Genomic DNA, 17,586 nt, shown 5'->3' on the forward strand with positions numbered 1-17,586 from the left:
AGTTTTACATGAGGAACTGATGAAGAGACATATTTGGCACTGAAATGCGCTGTCCATTTTCTGCAAACAACTACTGACTTCTTTAAGAATACTTTGATGTTTGGAACTTCCATATACAGTGATATTCTCCTATTTTAGCCTTTGCCTAAACAAGGCTAGGAAGCTAAGAGCTACAACCATTACATTCTGTTCAATTCCAAATGCTTTAAAGAGGTCCTCCGGTGGAAAACTTTTTTTTTTTTTTTTTTTTATCAACTGGTGCCAGAAAGTTAAACAAATTTGTAAATTACTTCTTTTAAAAAAATATTAATCCTTCCAGTACTAATTAGCTGCTGAATACTACAGAGGAAATTATTTTCTTTTTGGAGCACAGTGCTTTCTGCTGACATCTGTCCAGATCAGCATATGTTTGCTATGGGGATTTTCTCCTACTCTGGACAGTTCTTAAAATGGACAGAGATGTCAGCAGAGAGCACTGTGCTCGTGATGTCAGCAAAGAGCTCTATGTTCCAAAAAGAAAATAATTTCCTCTGTAGTATTCAGCAGCTAATAAGTACTGGAAGGATTACGTTTTTTTAATAGAAGTAATTGACAAATCTGTTTAATTTTTTGGCACCAGTTAATTAAAAAAAATAAAAAGTTTTCCACCGGAGTACCTCTTTAAGGCCAGGTTTACACAGTGGAAAAATCTGCAATGTGTTTTATGCACTGATTTTCATCCATAGCCAGCGAAAGTTTTTTTTTTTTTTTTGCTACCGATCACAGATGAAAATCAGGGCTACGAATAAAATATGTCACCAATTTTTTTCACTGTGTAAACCAGTCACTGAGCCTGGTTATGTACAACTACTTCAGGTGAGGATGTTTCTATGAGTGTGTATTGTGTATCCTGTATTTATCGGGTATCATTCTATTGGCAAGTTGTGCCCCCTTCTTGTACAGTAATGTGATGAACTAAACAACCCAAATAATAAAAAATAAACCACACTATACATCCACAGAACACCAAGTGCTTCATTTGGTACACACCACATTAATCAAGTGATAACATGGCAAAGGCAATAAACAGATGGTAATGCTACACAGTAACAGAATTGTGTTGCCCAGGCAATGTAAATTCAAAAAAGGTTTCAATCTGTATTTATATTACAAAAAAACTAACAAAAACCAACAACTTCCTAAATTTTTCTATAGGAAATGCACTTCTGACTTTGTTTTACTTGACAGGTATGGCAGGAGAAGTGAAAAAAATAAATAAAAACAACTTTGTTTTCGCAATACCATTGACTGTTGCCAGAAATACACTGCTCTGCACAAAGCTATTACCATTGGGCTGGCGAGGGACAGCTATGGCAGTTTTGTGCCCACTGTAAGGCACCATCTTGAAGGGTGTGCGTTATTCATAAAGATTTGCTGGTCAAATTATTCCAACATGGAATGCAGAGGAATTACAAATTTGCAACCAAAGGGTGAATGATAGGTGATTCCAACCTCTCTGAAAACCTTTTGAGGAATGCCAATGTCACAAAGGTAAACCCGCCCAGCCTGCTCGCCAAGTGCTAATGGGAGACCCAGCTCTAGAGACCACTTGGCATGGATTCCCTGTCCCTGGTCTGTCACTGGAGGGTCAATGTTAAGCACTGGGGCTCGATTCTGATTGGCCCACTCCACAGCTGCTCTGTACCATGGTTGATCTCGAAGGAAGGCATTTTCATGGCAATCCAGACAATTAATAACCAGGTCAACAGGGCAATCCGGAAGATCTGGGAAAGACAGAAAAGCCAGAGACAAAAATACATTTAGTCAAATAATATCATAAAATGTAATACAGACTAAGTGAAACATCACATTCACTTTTAAAGCGGTACTATGGTGGGAAAACATTTTTTTTTTTCAAATCAACTGGTGACAGGAAGTTAAACAGATTTGTAAATAACTAATATTAAAAATCAATCCTTCCAGTACTAATCATCTGCTGTATACTACAGAGAGCTGTGATGTTCTTTTCACTCTTACCACAGTGCTCTCTGCGGACACCTCTGTCCATGTCAGGAACTGTCCAGAGTAGGAGCAAATCCCCATAGCAAATCTCTCCTGCTCTGGAAAGAACTTCACATGTTCCTCTGGAGCATACAGCAGCTGATAAGTACTGGAAGGGTTAATATTTTCTAACAGAAGTAATTTACAAATCTGTTAAACAGTTGATTTGAAGAAAAAAGAAAACAAAAAAAGTTTTCCACTGGAAACTTTTGCTTGGTTCCCATGGAAAGAATAAGAATTGGCAATGTATTGCATTACCCATAAAAGACACAAGATGGCAGCACTGCACTGGAACATAAGAGTTCCATTACCACAATTATTAAGCACCCTTTTTAGAAATCTGCAGTGATGTCTTTAAGTCATATAAAGGCATTTCAACTGTCTTCACTTTCATTTACTGGCAATAACATAATGCAAATGCTTCCACATTTCAACTTCCAATAAGTTCCATATTTAAAGGTATTCTGGCCAAAATAAAAAACAAAACAAGAAACTTCAGCTGTCACCAAGAAAGGAACCCTTCTTCTTATCATGTAAACCACTACTACTGTTTAGTTTTTATCTCCCTTTTTTTTCCTCCCCTTTTCAGGTGGGGGTTCAGGAGCATATGCAACAAAGGGGCACAGACAGAGTATGTACTGCCAACCCCTTATCGCCAACGGCCAGCGCCTGGAGGTTGTACCTTTGGTCCGGGTCCCCCACTTGCCCCCGCTCGCCCCGCTATCTTAGCCTGGTATGATGCAGCGTGGCCATAAGCTGGTTGAAGGCTTCAGGGTGAGTATAAGAAGATGGAGCCGTGGGTGAGTATGTACTACAACCCCCCCTTCCCCCTCCCTCTTGCTCATCCAGGGGTCCCCTTCCTCTCATGTGCCCAGCTCCTCAGCTGCCATTACACAAGGCTGTGCTGGGCCGGACCCCTCATGGCCTCTGGCGCCATTCTGGAGGTGACAGTCTGGTGAACCTTCCCCCTCTTAGAGCCATGCATCTCTACACATGTATTTCGGCCAGGCACAGTGCCCTGGCCACGTTATCTTCCTACCGACCAGAGACTCTATGCTGCTGCCCCAGTTTCAGTCTCTGGGGCAGCAGGTCTCCGGTCCCGCGTTGCCATCCGCTTCCCCAGTGGGGGAGTTATCTTCCCGCTTACTACCTGGTGTTCTGGCCACGTTCTTTATAGGCTGAGCGGAGAACTATAGCTGCAGGCAGCGGGTCTCTGGTCCCACCTGGCTGACCGCATTCTCAGTGCGGGCACACCAGCCCACTTACTCCTATCTGCTGTGGCAAGACACAATGTCCTGTCTGCATTCTTACAGGCTGAACGGGGACTTACAGCTGCCCGTCTCCGGTCCCGCGTGGCTTATTGCCCTCAATGTGGCCAGGCACTTTCCCCAGTGCCCCGTTCATGCGGCTGGGTGCCGCATCTTATAACAAGTCAGCCCCTTGCTTCTCCTAGTCTGAGGCCAGCTCCGGGGGCAGTGTTCTTCTAGCGCGCTCTCCCTTCCCGTTGGGCTGCGCTGTCTGTTAAACTTTAAAAAAATAAATAAATAAAATTCACCACTGGTCACTCAGACCATTTGGTCGTGTTTGGCGCCCTAATGTGGCCATCAATTGTATTGCACCCTGGATTTTTCATTACTTCTTGAGCTCCCCTTTGTGGCAACCAAGCGCTATTACAGCCTTGGCTTGTCATATCTGTTTTTATCAGTTTAATATCTGCAGGGTCCCTTTTCTAGTGATGGAATTGGGGCCCGCTTTATTCCTTCAGTCACCCTGTATAGTGGCCTGCCTTAGACTATTTACATTGTCAGTCGAGGTATGTCTCTGGCGTATCCATTTTCTGCAGGGAACATATGCGCACTGATGTGGCGGGTTACATATGCGCACTGACGTGGCGGGTTACTGCCAGGGATTTCTCGATCCCTTGGAAACTGTCGAGGATATATTCAGTGTCTACCACTGAGTGCCATGCCATGCCCGTCGCGCCCATGGAGGAATTCCAGTCCCTCCCTACAGAGGCAAGACACTGGTCGGGTGCCCTTGCAAAATTTTATATATATATTTTTTTTGCATTCCTGGCGGACACTAAGGACACTCTGTTAGGTCCACCGGTCACCAATCATGGAGTTGTTCTGGTATGTCATGCAATATGATTCCCTCTACAGGCTTCCGCATCCGCGGCTAGGGCTCTGGATCCCCACCCGTCTACTGTGAGGTCTCCGTGGAAGTGTCCCTGCGTGGGCATGGATTGGTCCTGATGTGGCCGGACAGTAGTCTCGCCTGTCACTCATCTCTCAGCTGCCACGTCTGTGGCTGGCACTCCGGTACCCCACTGCTGATGCAAGGTGTCCAACTGACTGACCTGTTGTCTACTATGGACCCATACCAGTAAGCCAGACAGTGGTCTGCGTGGTTTCACTCCTTCCACACAGCTGATATATCTGAGGCTGGAGTTCCAGTACCCCACTGCTGTGGAGGTGTACATAGACGTGTCCCAGCATGTTCTATGGAATCTAGATGGGGTACAGTGATGCATTCTATGGCCCCTTAGCCTCCCTCCAATCTCCCAAGCTGGTGGGGATACTATCTAGGGCTCCTATGCCTTCCCTCCCACATGTGGCAGTGGGGCACAGTGATCGCCTATCTGGCTGTCCCCTTTTATCCAGAGCCTGGAAGTGTACTTGTTCTGCCAGACTGTTGTCTGAATGGTCTCCATCGCTGGCGGTCTCCCATCTCTGGGCTGCCACAGGTTTGGTCAGATATCCCGTACCTTTCTGCTAGTATAAGGACTCTGATTGAGGGTACCTGCCAGTACTCGGGACTGATGACAGTCAGACAGACTTTCATCTGCTGGGTTTCTTACACCGACAGGTCGCTCGTTAGTTTGGTCATACTACAATAACACATTTTCTTTAGGGGGGTTTGATGGAGTGTTCCTGAGCATTCAGAAATCCTATACCAGTCTGACGGTTGTCTGCATTGTCTACTACTACGTTGGGTCCACTACCATACACTTCCCACGCGGTGGACGGTAGTTCAGGTTTTCCACTGCCAAGGTGTAGTTTAGAGTGAGTCTCCCCATGTTGCTCCATGGGCCCTATACACCACATACTAGTTTGCTGGGTTCCCTCCTTTACCAGGTTTCTCCCTATATGCCTGATGCTCTCTAGGCTGAAGGCTGGTAACCCACTTGCGGTGTGTGATTCTGTCTACTGCAACCAGTTTGGCCATGGTCCCTATGCCAGATAGCCAGACTGTGTCTGCATGGTTTTCTACTCCGCCAGGTCACCTTCCCCATTCTTGCTGCTCCCGCGGTTACAGTCCGGTGACTAATTTTCCAGGTGAAGTTCCAAACAGTGTTTTGGGGTTTAATTGGATCTTTTATACTTGCCGGTCCACATACATCCCTTGAATCTGCGACAGCAGTCCTGGTGTGTGGCACCATTTTGAGCAGTCTGCAGTCTTGGTACCCCTCTACTATCGTGCAATAACCATGTCTTTGTCCCTACATACGCTAGGCCACTCTGCACGTGTAGAGTCCACAGTCTCTTTTTTTCTGTGGGATGTGCCTCAGGCCTTAATGTGATCTTGTTTCCACAGGTTTAGGCAGTCGAACTCCTCTGCTCTGGCATGGGGAATGATGGGGCGGCACAGTCTGCTCTGTCCTGGGTTCCTGTGCAGGGTGGTTTAGATGCCGACTCTGTTGACTTAGGGAATGACTAGAATGGCTCAGTTGACGCCCTTCTGGTCCAGTGTTACACCACGTTGAGGTGTTCCCCTCAACGCTTTGGGGGGGTGTGTGCTTGTTACTTCCATTCGTAGTCAGGACTCAAATTAGCTCCTCCATTCCTTGATATGTTGTTGCAGGGTTCCTGGAGACTATGTCCACCCAGTACTTTGCCCCCTTACCTTCAGGTGGCATTTCACTGCTCCTATAGTCCCTAGTGCACTTTGATCAGCCCCCTTCCACAGGGGGTACGGGGATAAGGGGGATTGTTTTCCCCTCCTCTATATAGGTGGGGTACCTGGCTGGGCCCTTGTTTTATGCTGAGAGCAATCAGCTGAGCACTTTTGCAGCCTGGCTCTTTTCCTGTTTCTTCGTTATCTACTGCTGCTCATACAGACTTGGCACTCTTCTCTGTTGGAGGAGTGTATGCACTCATGTATGGCTCAGCGGCAGCCGGTCTAGCACCGTCTGTTTGGGTCCTGCCATTGCTCTCCTCCTCCCTCGGTGCAATCTCCCTGGAGGGGTTTGTTCCTCCTTCCTTGTCGGTGTCAGTTGCGCTACACTGACACTACAGTCTTCTGGAGTAACCTTCACTTTTGTTTCCTCCTACGTTCCCGTCCTGACGGGATGTTGCTTCGGTCTGCTCAGACCGCTGGAGTCCATGTCTGGTTAGTCTCCTTGTCTTGGACACTAGCCTAGTATGCTGTGGCGTGTCTAATTTTCTAGGCCCTTCTGGTTCTTTGCGCTTTAGTGATGGTTGTGGTCTCGGACAGGTTTGCTCTCCTGCCCCGACTTTTCTGCGGTCCCGTTTGTGGGACGGTCTTTCTGTACTGCACTTCTTCTTTTCTAGATGTAGAAGTTTGTCACCCCGAGTGTTTCGAGGACATTCGAGGACGTCTTCCAGGCCATTTATTTTTAAGTGTACGTCTTCCAGGTGACCCAGGTACCTCCAGTTCCCATGTCAGAGGCTACGGTGTTCTGGGATGCCCCTTTTCAGGGCATTCCACTCCCTTTTTGGCCTTATTCCTTCTGTCTCCTCCTTCGTGGGTCAATGTACTTCTGGGGCGGTGGGCGTTCCGGTCATCCAGATTACTCTACCCGAGCTTATTTTGCCTTCCAGGTGCTTGTGGCGGGCCCCTGGGACAGAGGTTTTTGGTCTGCAGCTGTTCTGGTCATTGATTTTCTGCACCAGGCCTCTCCACAGCCAGTCTCCATCCTTCTTTCTTTTTTCCAGTGTTTTTCTGGTCTCCTTCCATACTCGCCTATTGCTTAGGCATACACTGCTCTCCCTGGCGTTTTTTTCGGCCATGTTCTCTTGACTTGGTTGACTCTGGATAGGGTTCTCTTATTTGTGCCCTTTTCCATTTTTTTGTTTCCCAGCAAGGTTAGCCCTCTGTCTGGTTCTGTGTTCCTTGGGGCTAATTCCTACCTCCTCCCGGGATGGTTCCGGCCCTTCTGGCTTCCTATTCAACCTTTTTTTGTCTCTCTTTATGGACCGTGGCTTTGGAGTTTCTACCTTGGTGTCCTAGTCCTTCTCCATGGACGGGGGTTCTTCTGGGAGCTCAGTTTGTGGGCTTCAGTTGTCTCTGCCCTGGATCTCATCCACAGGCCTTAAATCGAGTGGGTTCGGTCTCTAGACTGATTTCCCTTTTGCTGTTGGTGGTTTTTCCCTCCCTAGGGGACTGCTTTGGTACGTCCCATCAGTATAGGTGTCTCCCAATGAAGAGCGACCGAGAAAAGGAAATTTTTTTTTTGTACTCACCGTAAAATCTCTTTCTCGTAGCCTTTATTGGGGGACATCACACCCACCCATTTCTGCATTCTTTGTCCAGATTTTCTTTTCCGTGTTTTTTTTTATTTTTTTTATCTGGGATTCCTTTCTGGGGTCCTTTGGACATACTTCTTTCTTGGCTTCTCCTACAGCTTGGTGACAAAACTGATTACCTCACTTTTAGTGGGTGGGTATATCCTGCCAGGGAGGAGCAGACTTTTTTTTCCTAGTGTCAGCGCCTCCTAGTTCCAGTGTCAGCACCTCCTTCCTAGTAGCAAGAGCATATACCCATCAGTAAAGGTCTCTCCCAATGAAGGCTACGAGAAAGAGATTTTACGGCGAGTACAAAAAAAATCTCCTTTTTTGGTCACTTTTTATACCATAAAAAAATGAATAAAAAGCGATCAAAAAGTCCGATCAAAACAAAAAGGTTACGATAAAACGTTCACATCACGGCACAAAAATTAGCCCTTATACTGTCCCGTACGCAGAAAAATAAAGTTACAGGGGTCGGAAGATGACAATTTTTAACGTATAAATTTTCCTGCATGTAGTTATGATTTCTTTTTCAGAAGTAATACAAATAAAAAATATATACTATATAAGTAGGGTATCATTTTAATTGTATGGACCTATAGAAGATAAAAACGGAAGCCACAAAAAGTAACAAAATGGTTTTTTTTCTGTAATTTCGGGTAAAATTACAGATAATCAGTACAAAGTAGAATTGGTGGCACAAAAAAAAAGCCATCATTTGGGTCTGTAGGTGCAAAATTAAAAGGGTTATGATTTTTTTAAAGGTGAGGTGGAAAAAATGAAAGTGCAAAAATGGAAAAACCCTGAGTCCCCAAGGGGTTAGTCTAAGTTCCCATACATTGTGTTTCCTGTATGTTATCTATATAGAAAATTCACAGGAAAACGCACAAGACAAATCTGTAAAAGCATACAGATTTTGTTGTAGATTTGTCTCTGCAGACTCAAATAGCAGATCTTATAAAAAAAAAAAAAAGCAGTATATTTATCTAATCAATCTGCTGCTGACCTATTCCTAGTTCTTTTTTTTATACTCTATGATTACAACTGCTATTTTTGTTTGTTTTTCTATTTTATATGATTATATACAATTATACAGTGGTCCCTCAACATACGATGGTAATTCGTTCCAAACGAGCCATCGTTTGTCGAATCCATCGTATGTTGAGGGATTCGTGCAATGTAAAGTATAGGAAGCTGTACTCACCTGTCCCCGCCGCTCGCGATGGTGTCCCCGCCGCTCCCGATGGTGACCCCGGGCCTTCGCAGGGCTCTCCTGGTCATCTCCGGTCCTCCGCTGTCTTCTCCGGTCCTCTGCTGTCTTCTCCGGTCCTCCGCTGTCTTCCGCAAGGCCTTACTGGGCCTGCGTAGCGACGTCATTACGCCGCTGAGTACGCCATTCCTATTGGATGACGTGCGCAGCAGCGTATTGACGTCATCGGAGAGGGCCGAGAAGACACCGGAAGACCAGCGCTGTAATACTTACCGCACCACACGGAGAACATTAAGCTGCTATCCGGCAGCAGCTTAAGCATTTTGCGCTGCCGGATAGCATTTAATGCGATGGCCCCGACATAAAAAAGCATCGTATGTCGATGCTGACATAGACATGCGATGGCCTCTGAGAGGCCATCATATGTCGATTTGATCATATGTCGGGGCCATCGTAGGTCGGGGGGTCACTGTACCTGTTTTTGTTTGTTTTTTTATTCTATAGGATTGTGTATGATTACACCTAATTTGCTGTTGATCCAAAGTAAAATTCACATTAGAATTCTTGGGGTGGTGTCACGCCGCTCCCTGGAACCCGCTGTTTTCCTTTTTGTTAAGTATGCATTACTACAATGTAATGAATGTTTATATCTGAGTTGTATGTAGCATGAGTTGTATGCACTAGATATATGCAGTATCTATATATATTATAGCACTAAGCTTCTGAGGTGTTAAAGGGGTATTCCAGGAAAAAACTTTTTTATATATATCAACTGGCTCCAGAAAGTTAAACAGATTTGTAAATTACTTCTATTAAAAAATATTAATCCTTTCAGTACTTATGAGCTTCTGAAGTTAAGGTTGTTCTTTTCTGTCTAAGTGCTCTCTGATGACACCTGTCTGGGGAACCCCCCAGTTTAGAAGAGTTTTGCTATGGGGATTTGCTTCTAAACTGGGCATTTCCCCAGACAGGTGTCATCAGAGAGGATGTAGACAGAAAAGAACAACCTTAACTTCAGAAGCTCATAAGTACTGAAAGGATTAAGATTTTTTAATAGAAGTAATTTACAAATCTGTTTAACTTTCTGGAGCCAGTTGATATATAAAAAAAGTTTTTTTCCTGGATAACCCCTTTAAGCCAGGGTCCGATGTGCCACTTAGAGAAATTCCACAAAAGTGGGGGAAAGACACCATGTGTTCTAAATAAGTGCATTAATAAAATTATGGTTTTTGTATCTTGAGTAAATGACTCCAATTTTTTTCTTCTTTTTTGCTATGGTTAGTGGGAGTTCATGATAGCAGTCCTTATTTTGGGTTATATTTGATATTATTATATATATATATATATATATATATGTATATATATATATATATATATATATATATTAGAGCATTATACCCTGTGTATCAGTAATCTTTCATCATAATTTTATATTCATAACCCTTTATGTGTTTGAGGTTTACACATTACACTAGGAACCACTCCGCTCCACTACCCCTAGTAGAGCGGAGTGGTTCCTAGTCATTATGGGTGAGGATGTTTTTGGCACTTTATATGCATATGCACTTTGATGTCATGTGGTACTGTAGCAGGTAATGTTACCTGACTGAGATTCTCAGGAGTGGGCTCTGAAATTTTGGGGAGACTAACAGACTAAATCTATTATACTGCATATGATATATATTTTGTGTATTCCTTTGAGATGTTGATAATATTTATATAGAGTGCATAGTGTTACAACAGTATTGGACCTTACGCTCCAATCGGTTTATATTGGTAGATCCTGTCTGTAGAGCTTTATGCTATATTTTAATCATGCTAAATAAAATTGGATTTTTAATTTATTTAAGTGTAAGCTCTACAATTATTTCAGTGTAAAATGTATGCAAGTAGAGTACTTAGTACTCAGAGTAAGGCCAGAGGGACATCATTAATTCAAACATGAGATTGATATATGATAAAGATATATGTCCTGGAGGACCTTTTTGTGTATTGATACATTGAAATGTATAGATATTATCTGGGGAAAAACTATGCTGTTTGTAATGTTATTTTATTCTTTTTCCATGTACAAAGCAATAAGAGAAGGAAAATATTCTCGATACCTGCAGCTGGCACAAGGGGGCGTTTAAAAGCTTACTAGAGAGGATTCATCATTGGGTTTAGTGCACGCTATAAAAATCCTCAGTACACAGGATTATTTCATTCTGTTTATAAAAGGGATTAGGAACTTTTAATACAAAAATCTGATCCTTAGATAGATAAAGTTATGAAATTAAATATTTTTAGATTTATTAATCCTTTAACAACCGCTATAACATGTTTTTATGGTAGCTGTTTATGGAACTTCTGATATTTACCACTTCAGAAAAAGGATTGCCATGCTATGTGCTTCAGAGTCTTGCCCTTAAAGGGGTACTCCGGTGGAACACTTTTATTTTCGTGTGTGTTTTTTTGTTTTTAAACTTAAAAAAAAAAAATCAACTGGTGCCAGAATGTTAAACAGATTTGTAAATGACTTCTATTAAAGAATCTTAATCATTCCAGTACTTATTAGCTGCTGAATACTACAGAGGAAATTATTTTCTTTTTGGAACACAGTGTTCTCTTCTGAATCGCGAGCACAGTGCTCTCTGCTGACATCTCTGTCCATTTTAGGAACTGACCAGAGCAGCATATGTTTGCTATGGGGATTTTCTCCTACTCTGGACAGTTCTTAAATGGACAAATATGTCAGCAGAGAGCTCTGGCTTCCAAAAAGAAAATGATTTCCTCTTTGGTATTCAGTAGCTAATAAGTACTGAAAGGATTAACATTTTTTAACAGAAGTAATTTACAAATCTGTTTAACTTTCTGGCACCAGTTGATTTTTTTTTAAGTTTTCCACCAGAGTACCGCTTTAAAGCTGCTCATACACATTCATTGTTGACCAGCTCCACTGACCAGCTACTGTGCCTGGCGACCGCCCAACTATATCCCAAAAGATGATGTTGAGAAGAAAGGGACTGGACATGTCTGCCAGATGCGATTTTCTTCAGCACGGATGGAGATCTCAGCCAGGTGCTCCTCCCCACTTGTTCTAAAGACTGGGTGGTCTCAGCAAGCTTTTTAACCTCCTTAACGGTTATCCCAAGGGTGACTCTGGGTTAATTTTCCCTGCCAGGAGCGGTAACCCTGAGTCACGCTCGGGGTAGAATTGCAGAGTTGCCGGCCGGGCTGCACGATATTTTGCAAAAGCAATCGAATTGCGATTTTTGCTTTTTTGCGATCTAGCGATACGGCCCCTGAGAAAACATGCGATTATCTGCTCGGGTCGGCTCCCGTGGCAGGGGCCGGCCAGAGCAGGTAAAGACAAATACTAAAAGTCAGTGTTTCTCAACTAGGGGGCCTCCAGATGTTGCAAAACTACAACTCTCAGCATGCCCGAACAGCCAAATGATGGGAGTAGTAGTTTCACAACAGCTGGAGGCACCCTGGTATAAAAACACTGAGTTAAGTGTAAAAGGAAAAAGGAGGAAAATAAAAAAACCTTCTGCTCACCTTCTCCTGGTCCCTGCAGATGCCATTCCCCTCCTTGCGGGGGGGGGGGGGGGGAATGTGACCGAGGGGGGAATGTGACAATGGGGAGGATGTGACAAGGGAGGGGGAATGTGAAATTTCAATGCAAAAAATTGTAACGCTTTTGGTACAAATTTCCACACATATTCATACCGCCAGGGAGGTTAAATGACCTTATTCCATATAAACCCACCAAGCTAAGCAACTGGTGGTCAGATGTGATTTCTGGGAGCTTAACTGAGTTTCCACACAAAGCTTTACGCTTCGTTCACATGGGGCATCCATCAGGCTAAACATCAGCAAAATGTCAAAAAGGGATGTCAATGTACGGCCAGACATGTCTACTGGCTTTAATGGACTGAACCTAGTCTACTTGTTAACATTTTCTGTACATATTCATTGTCTGTGTGGTTGACTCTGTTTTTCAGACCCACAGAAATCTTATACAGTGGTCCCTCAACATACGATGGTAATTCGTTCCAAACGACCCATCGTTTGTCGAATCCATCGTATGGTGAGGGATCCGTGCAATGTAAAGTATAGGAAGCTGTACTTACCTGTCCCCGCTGCTCCGCACCAGGTCCTCACCGCTCCCGCTGCTGTCCCAGGGGCTCCCGATGCTGTACCGCTGCTCCGGTGTCTTCTTCGCGATCCTCCGGTGTCTTGCGCATCTTCTCCAGGGTCCAGGCCTCGCTTTCTGGTGACGTTATTACGCTGCTGCGCCGGCGCGGCATGCGTAGTGATGTAATAACGACGCCAGAAAGCAAGGCCCGGACCCTGGAGAAGATGCGCAAGACACCGGAGGATCGCGAAGTGGACCCGAAGCAGCGGGAATAGGTAAGTGAACCTATCCGGGATGCTTAAACTGCTATCCGACAGCAGCTTAAGCATTTTGCGCTGTCGGATAGCAGTTAATGCGATGGCCCCGACATATAAAAGCATCGTATGTCGATGCTGACATCGACATGCGATGGCCTCTGAGAGGCCATCGTATGTCGATTTTATCATATGTCGGGGCCATCGTAGGTCGGGGGGTTACTGTACTTTTAGGAAACGGATCAAACTGTCACAGTTAGACTATTTTTGGTCCATTAAAGTCAAGGTGACTAAGGCGGACATGTTGGGCTGTATGGCCAGCTCATTACTATGCTGTTGCCATGGGCTCATAACTTCAGTAGTCCTACTGCACATTTGACTATAAGCTGAATGTAATTTTGTCCACCCAGCAGATGGATGTAATTCTACCTGCTGAAGATTACCAACAGAGCTAAATTGCTGTAATTAGGATTAAAATGAAAAATACAAACTACAAAAGACACTGATCATTAAGACAGGTATGTTAGTAAGTGAGCATTTCTGACATGCATTTGTGCACTAATCTGACCTCTAAGTAAAGCACTGACCTTTTACATTTGACACCTGTTTTCCCTCTGTCTGGCAAAACAGATTTAGCTCATTGGTTACAGGCTCCAACATCTTCATGAAATTTGGTAGGAAGAGAATAATATCTACATCGTGATTGGCCAAGTGTCGCCCACAGCTTATTCCCTGAGCCCCTTTGATGTGTGGCCCACATAGAAAGGCAACAGTTGGTCGTTGGTGAACATTTTTTGGATTTAGCCTACAAATATATTAAAGAAAAACAAATCACACAAATAAATAAATATACAGAAACATTGAAGGATTCATTCAAAATTTTTTTTTTTTACATGGCATATATGCAACTATAAAAGCTGGACACTTACGTTTGTACACCGGAGTGCTGTAAGTACCTACCTCAAGGGAAATTCTTTTGTCTCATCAGCATAAGCCGTTCTTGTACTTACAGAGTATAAGAACATTGGTCTAACACAGCTCTACATATGTCTGTTCCTACATTCATATGTATGCACGACCAACAGTGATGCCTGGAACCACTTGGATTGTGTTCTGCTCTTTAGCATACATTCTTTGGAAATAAATCACCACATTTGGAGGATGCTCACCCAGATTTTCTTCTTTGTAAAAATTACACAAATCACATAAAATTTCCCATTTTGTACATTATTATGAGGGCAGCCATCTTGAACAGTATTTAACCTGTTGGGGATGAAAGTCGTACCTGTAAGCCCTTCACCCACTCCCTTTCTATAACGCAGGGCCACGCCGTGGCCCAACGTCATAGTGGGTCAGGCCCAGCCTCTAACAATGGCCAGGACCTGTGGCTAATAGCGCGCGGCATGATCGCGGTGCCGCTTGTAATTAACCCTTTAGACGTGGCGTTCAAAGTTGATCACCGCATCTAAAGTGAAACTGCTGCCGGTTAGCTCAGGGGCTGTTCGGGATCGCCATGGCGAAATCGCGGCATCCCGAACAGCCGCAGGACACGAGGAGGGTCCCCCTACATGCCTCCTGGTGTCCGATCGCCGAATGACTGCTCAGTGCCTGAGATTCAGGCATGAGCAGTCAAGAGGCACAATCATTGATCTAAGTTATCCTATGGGATAACAAAGATCAATGTAAAATATCAGTGTGTGCAGTGTTATAGCCCCCTATGGGGGCTATAACACTGCAAAAAAAAAGTGTAAAAAAAAAGTTAATAAAAGATAATTTAACCCCTTCCATAATAAAAGTTTGAATCACTCCCTTTTATCCATTTAAAAAAAAAACTGTGTAAATAAAAATAAACATATGTGGTATTGCCGCGTGTGGAAATGTCAGAATTATAAAAATATATCATTAATTAAACCGCACGGTCAATGGCGTACGCACAAAAAATTTCCAAAGTCCAAAATAGCATATTTTTGGTCACTTTTTATATCATGAAAAAATTTATAAAAAGCGATCAAAAAGTCCAATCAATACAAAATTACTGCTAAAAAGTTCAGAGCAAAAAAGGAGCCCTCATACCACCCCGTGTGAGGAAAAATTCAAGTTATAGGGGTCAGAAGATGACAATTTTAAACGTATAAATTTTCCTGCATGTAGTTATGATTTTTTCCAGAAGTACGACAAAATGAAACCTATATAAGTAGGGTATGATTTTAATCGTATGGACCTATAGAATAAAGATAAGGTGTCATTTTTACCAAAAAATGTACTACGTAGAAACACAAGCCCCAAAATTACAAAATGAAATTTTTTCTTCAATTGTGTCACACAATGATTTTTTTCCCCATTTCGCCGTAGATTTTTAGGTAAAATGACAGATGTCCTTACAAAGTAGAATTGATGGCGCAAAAAATAAGCCATCATATGGATTTTTAGGTGCAAAATTGAAAGAGTTAGGATTTTTAAAAGGTAAGGAGGAAAAAACTCAAGTGCAAAAACAGAAAAACCCTCCGTCCCCAAGGGGTTTAAAATATGCAGCCACATGGGCAAAAGCAACAAAAGACTAAAGCTTTCTCATTCACATGAATAGAAAAAGGTGTCTGTGCGTGTTCGCTAAACTTTTTTGAGGTCATTCTACAGGGGAGACTGATCTGTGAGAAACAGCTATTGTGTGCATCTCTGTTATCTATATACTGAAGTCACCTTTTACTGTAGACCTGCCTATGTTGATAAAGAGGATATTGCTGGGAAATGATCTGTACAAAACAGAAAGTCTCAGCTTAGTTTTTGGCCTAGTGGCCAGAATGGAAACTGCAAGATTTTAGGATTATCATTATTATTATTTATTTTTATATACATAGTAAAATGCTGAATTAGAAAAAAAAAACAAAAAAACCCTGTTTTAAACAATAGGTGTTTTCTGATGACACATTGGAGATTTATCAAAACCTGTGTAAAGGAAAAGTTGACCAGTTGCCCATAGCAACCAGATTGGAAACAAGCAAGCTGACTGGTTGCTATGGGCAACTTTTCCTTTGTACTCTTTGAGGCTCATTTGACTATAATAACCTTTTGCATGTAGCATCATGTGAAAGCTTGTATACACCCAGTTATCCAAGCAAAGAAAGACTGCAGCCATGTCCATGTGTCTTCACTACAGCATAAGGAGTAGAAACGTCACAATTTTGCTTTGTGCAATAAAATATGTGAAGACTTAATGGATGGTGCGCTGCGGCTACAACCTTTCTTTACACGTATTTGTGCATTTGCTATGAAGTGGAAAAGCAGCATGACCCTCTAAGAGTGAGGGTTCTATAAATTTAGCCAGGGGTCGTATTAGTATTGATATAGCAGCACCTTTTTAGAATCTGAAGGATTTGTGGCTATAACTGAAACATAAACAAAACAATCATGTACTATCCAAATGCTCCTAAATATAAATATGTGTGCCTACAGATCATTAATCAAAGCATATAAAAGGCACCAGTTTACAATAAGATATGTAAAGCCTACTTTACAAAGAGGCTCAATATCATTTTCAAATTTAGAATAACTTTTGACAATACAAAGTAGGGCAGAGATAGAAAATACAGTCTTAAAAGACACTACTATAAAATGAATATTAGTTAACTACACAACACTAAAGAAGACATTTTATTAGTTAAGTGATTTAAAGATTACGTTATGAGGCAGTAAACAAGCATTGAATGTTAAGTCCCAGGAGATGTCGGTGTGTTTCATGCAGCAGTAATGATATCCGGTTTATTCACACTCTGAAGACCATCCCACACCTAGTAATTTATTTGTGCTTGTTTATACACACGCAAGGCTTGCTAAGCACGACCTTGCTGAATTGGTTTGCACTCTGGAGCCCTGAGCAGAACTGGTATTACCAGAGTGGTGTGAGAGCAGGAAGAGAGGAGGGCAGAAGATCTACATCGCGTGTGAGAAGAACATTCCAGGCAGACTTGTATCACTTTAACAGTGGGAAATAGAGGCCTGGCTGTATAACTGGCTTCATTCCTCTCCTTATCTCGCACGCCTGGTGGCCCAGTTCCCAGTTTTAAGACTAGACATTGGTTTGGCAACTCTTAACATTGATACAGTTGGAGACAAAAAGTTTTGCACAACTTGTTTTGTGGCTGAGACCTTTCAGTACGTACTGCTTAATGGAAACCCAGCACATTTACATCACATCTCTAAGTCTGAATTTGGGTTATACTTTATGCTGTTTTTTGTTCCCAAATGATAAATGGGCAAACATTGGACTATGTGAGGAGCAGTTCAATGATTGATGTGCTTGCTGTTATACTAGATGTCCCCCAGTTGTATCATCTTTGAACTGTGGAATCAGCGATATGATTGTCTGTGGTTGCCCTCAAGAGAATCAGGGAACTACAGTTTTCATTTTATCCTCCCTTCCCTTTTACATTCCAA

At 42.9% G+C, this 17,586-nt stretch overlaps 1 protein-coding gene across 5 annotated transcripts in view; it reads right to left on the reverse strand.

Moving 5' to 3' along the window:
• Positions 1-316: 316 nt before the first annotated feature.
• The window catches only part of EDC3 (enhancer of mRNA decapping 3), a 93,758-nt gene continuing 76,488 nt past the window's right edge, over positions 317-17,586 (reverse strand). For all 5 annotated transcript variants that reach the window (XM_056572675.1, XM_056572672.1, XM_056572673.1 and 2 more), the window contains 2 exons: positions 13,743-13,960; positions 317-1,763 (listed from right to left, as the gene is read on the reverse strand). In XM_056572675.1, the coding sequence (XP_056428650.1) occupies positions 1,423-1,763; positions 13,743-13,960 (559 nt within the window). In that variant the 3' untranslated portion in view covers positions 317-1,422. The remainder of the gene's footprint in view (positions 1,764-13,742; positions 13,961-17,586) is intronic.

This window comes from Hyla sarda, chromosome 4, assembly GCF_029499605.1.
Source record: "Hyla sarda isolate aHylSar1 chromosome 4, aHylSar1.hap1, whole genome shotgun sequence".
Classification (NCBI taxonomy): Eukaryota; Metazoa; Chordata; class Amphibia; order Anura; family Hylidae; genus Hyla; species Hyla sarda.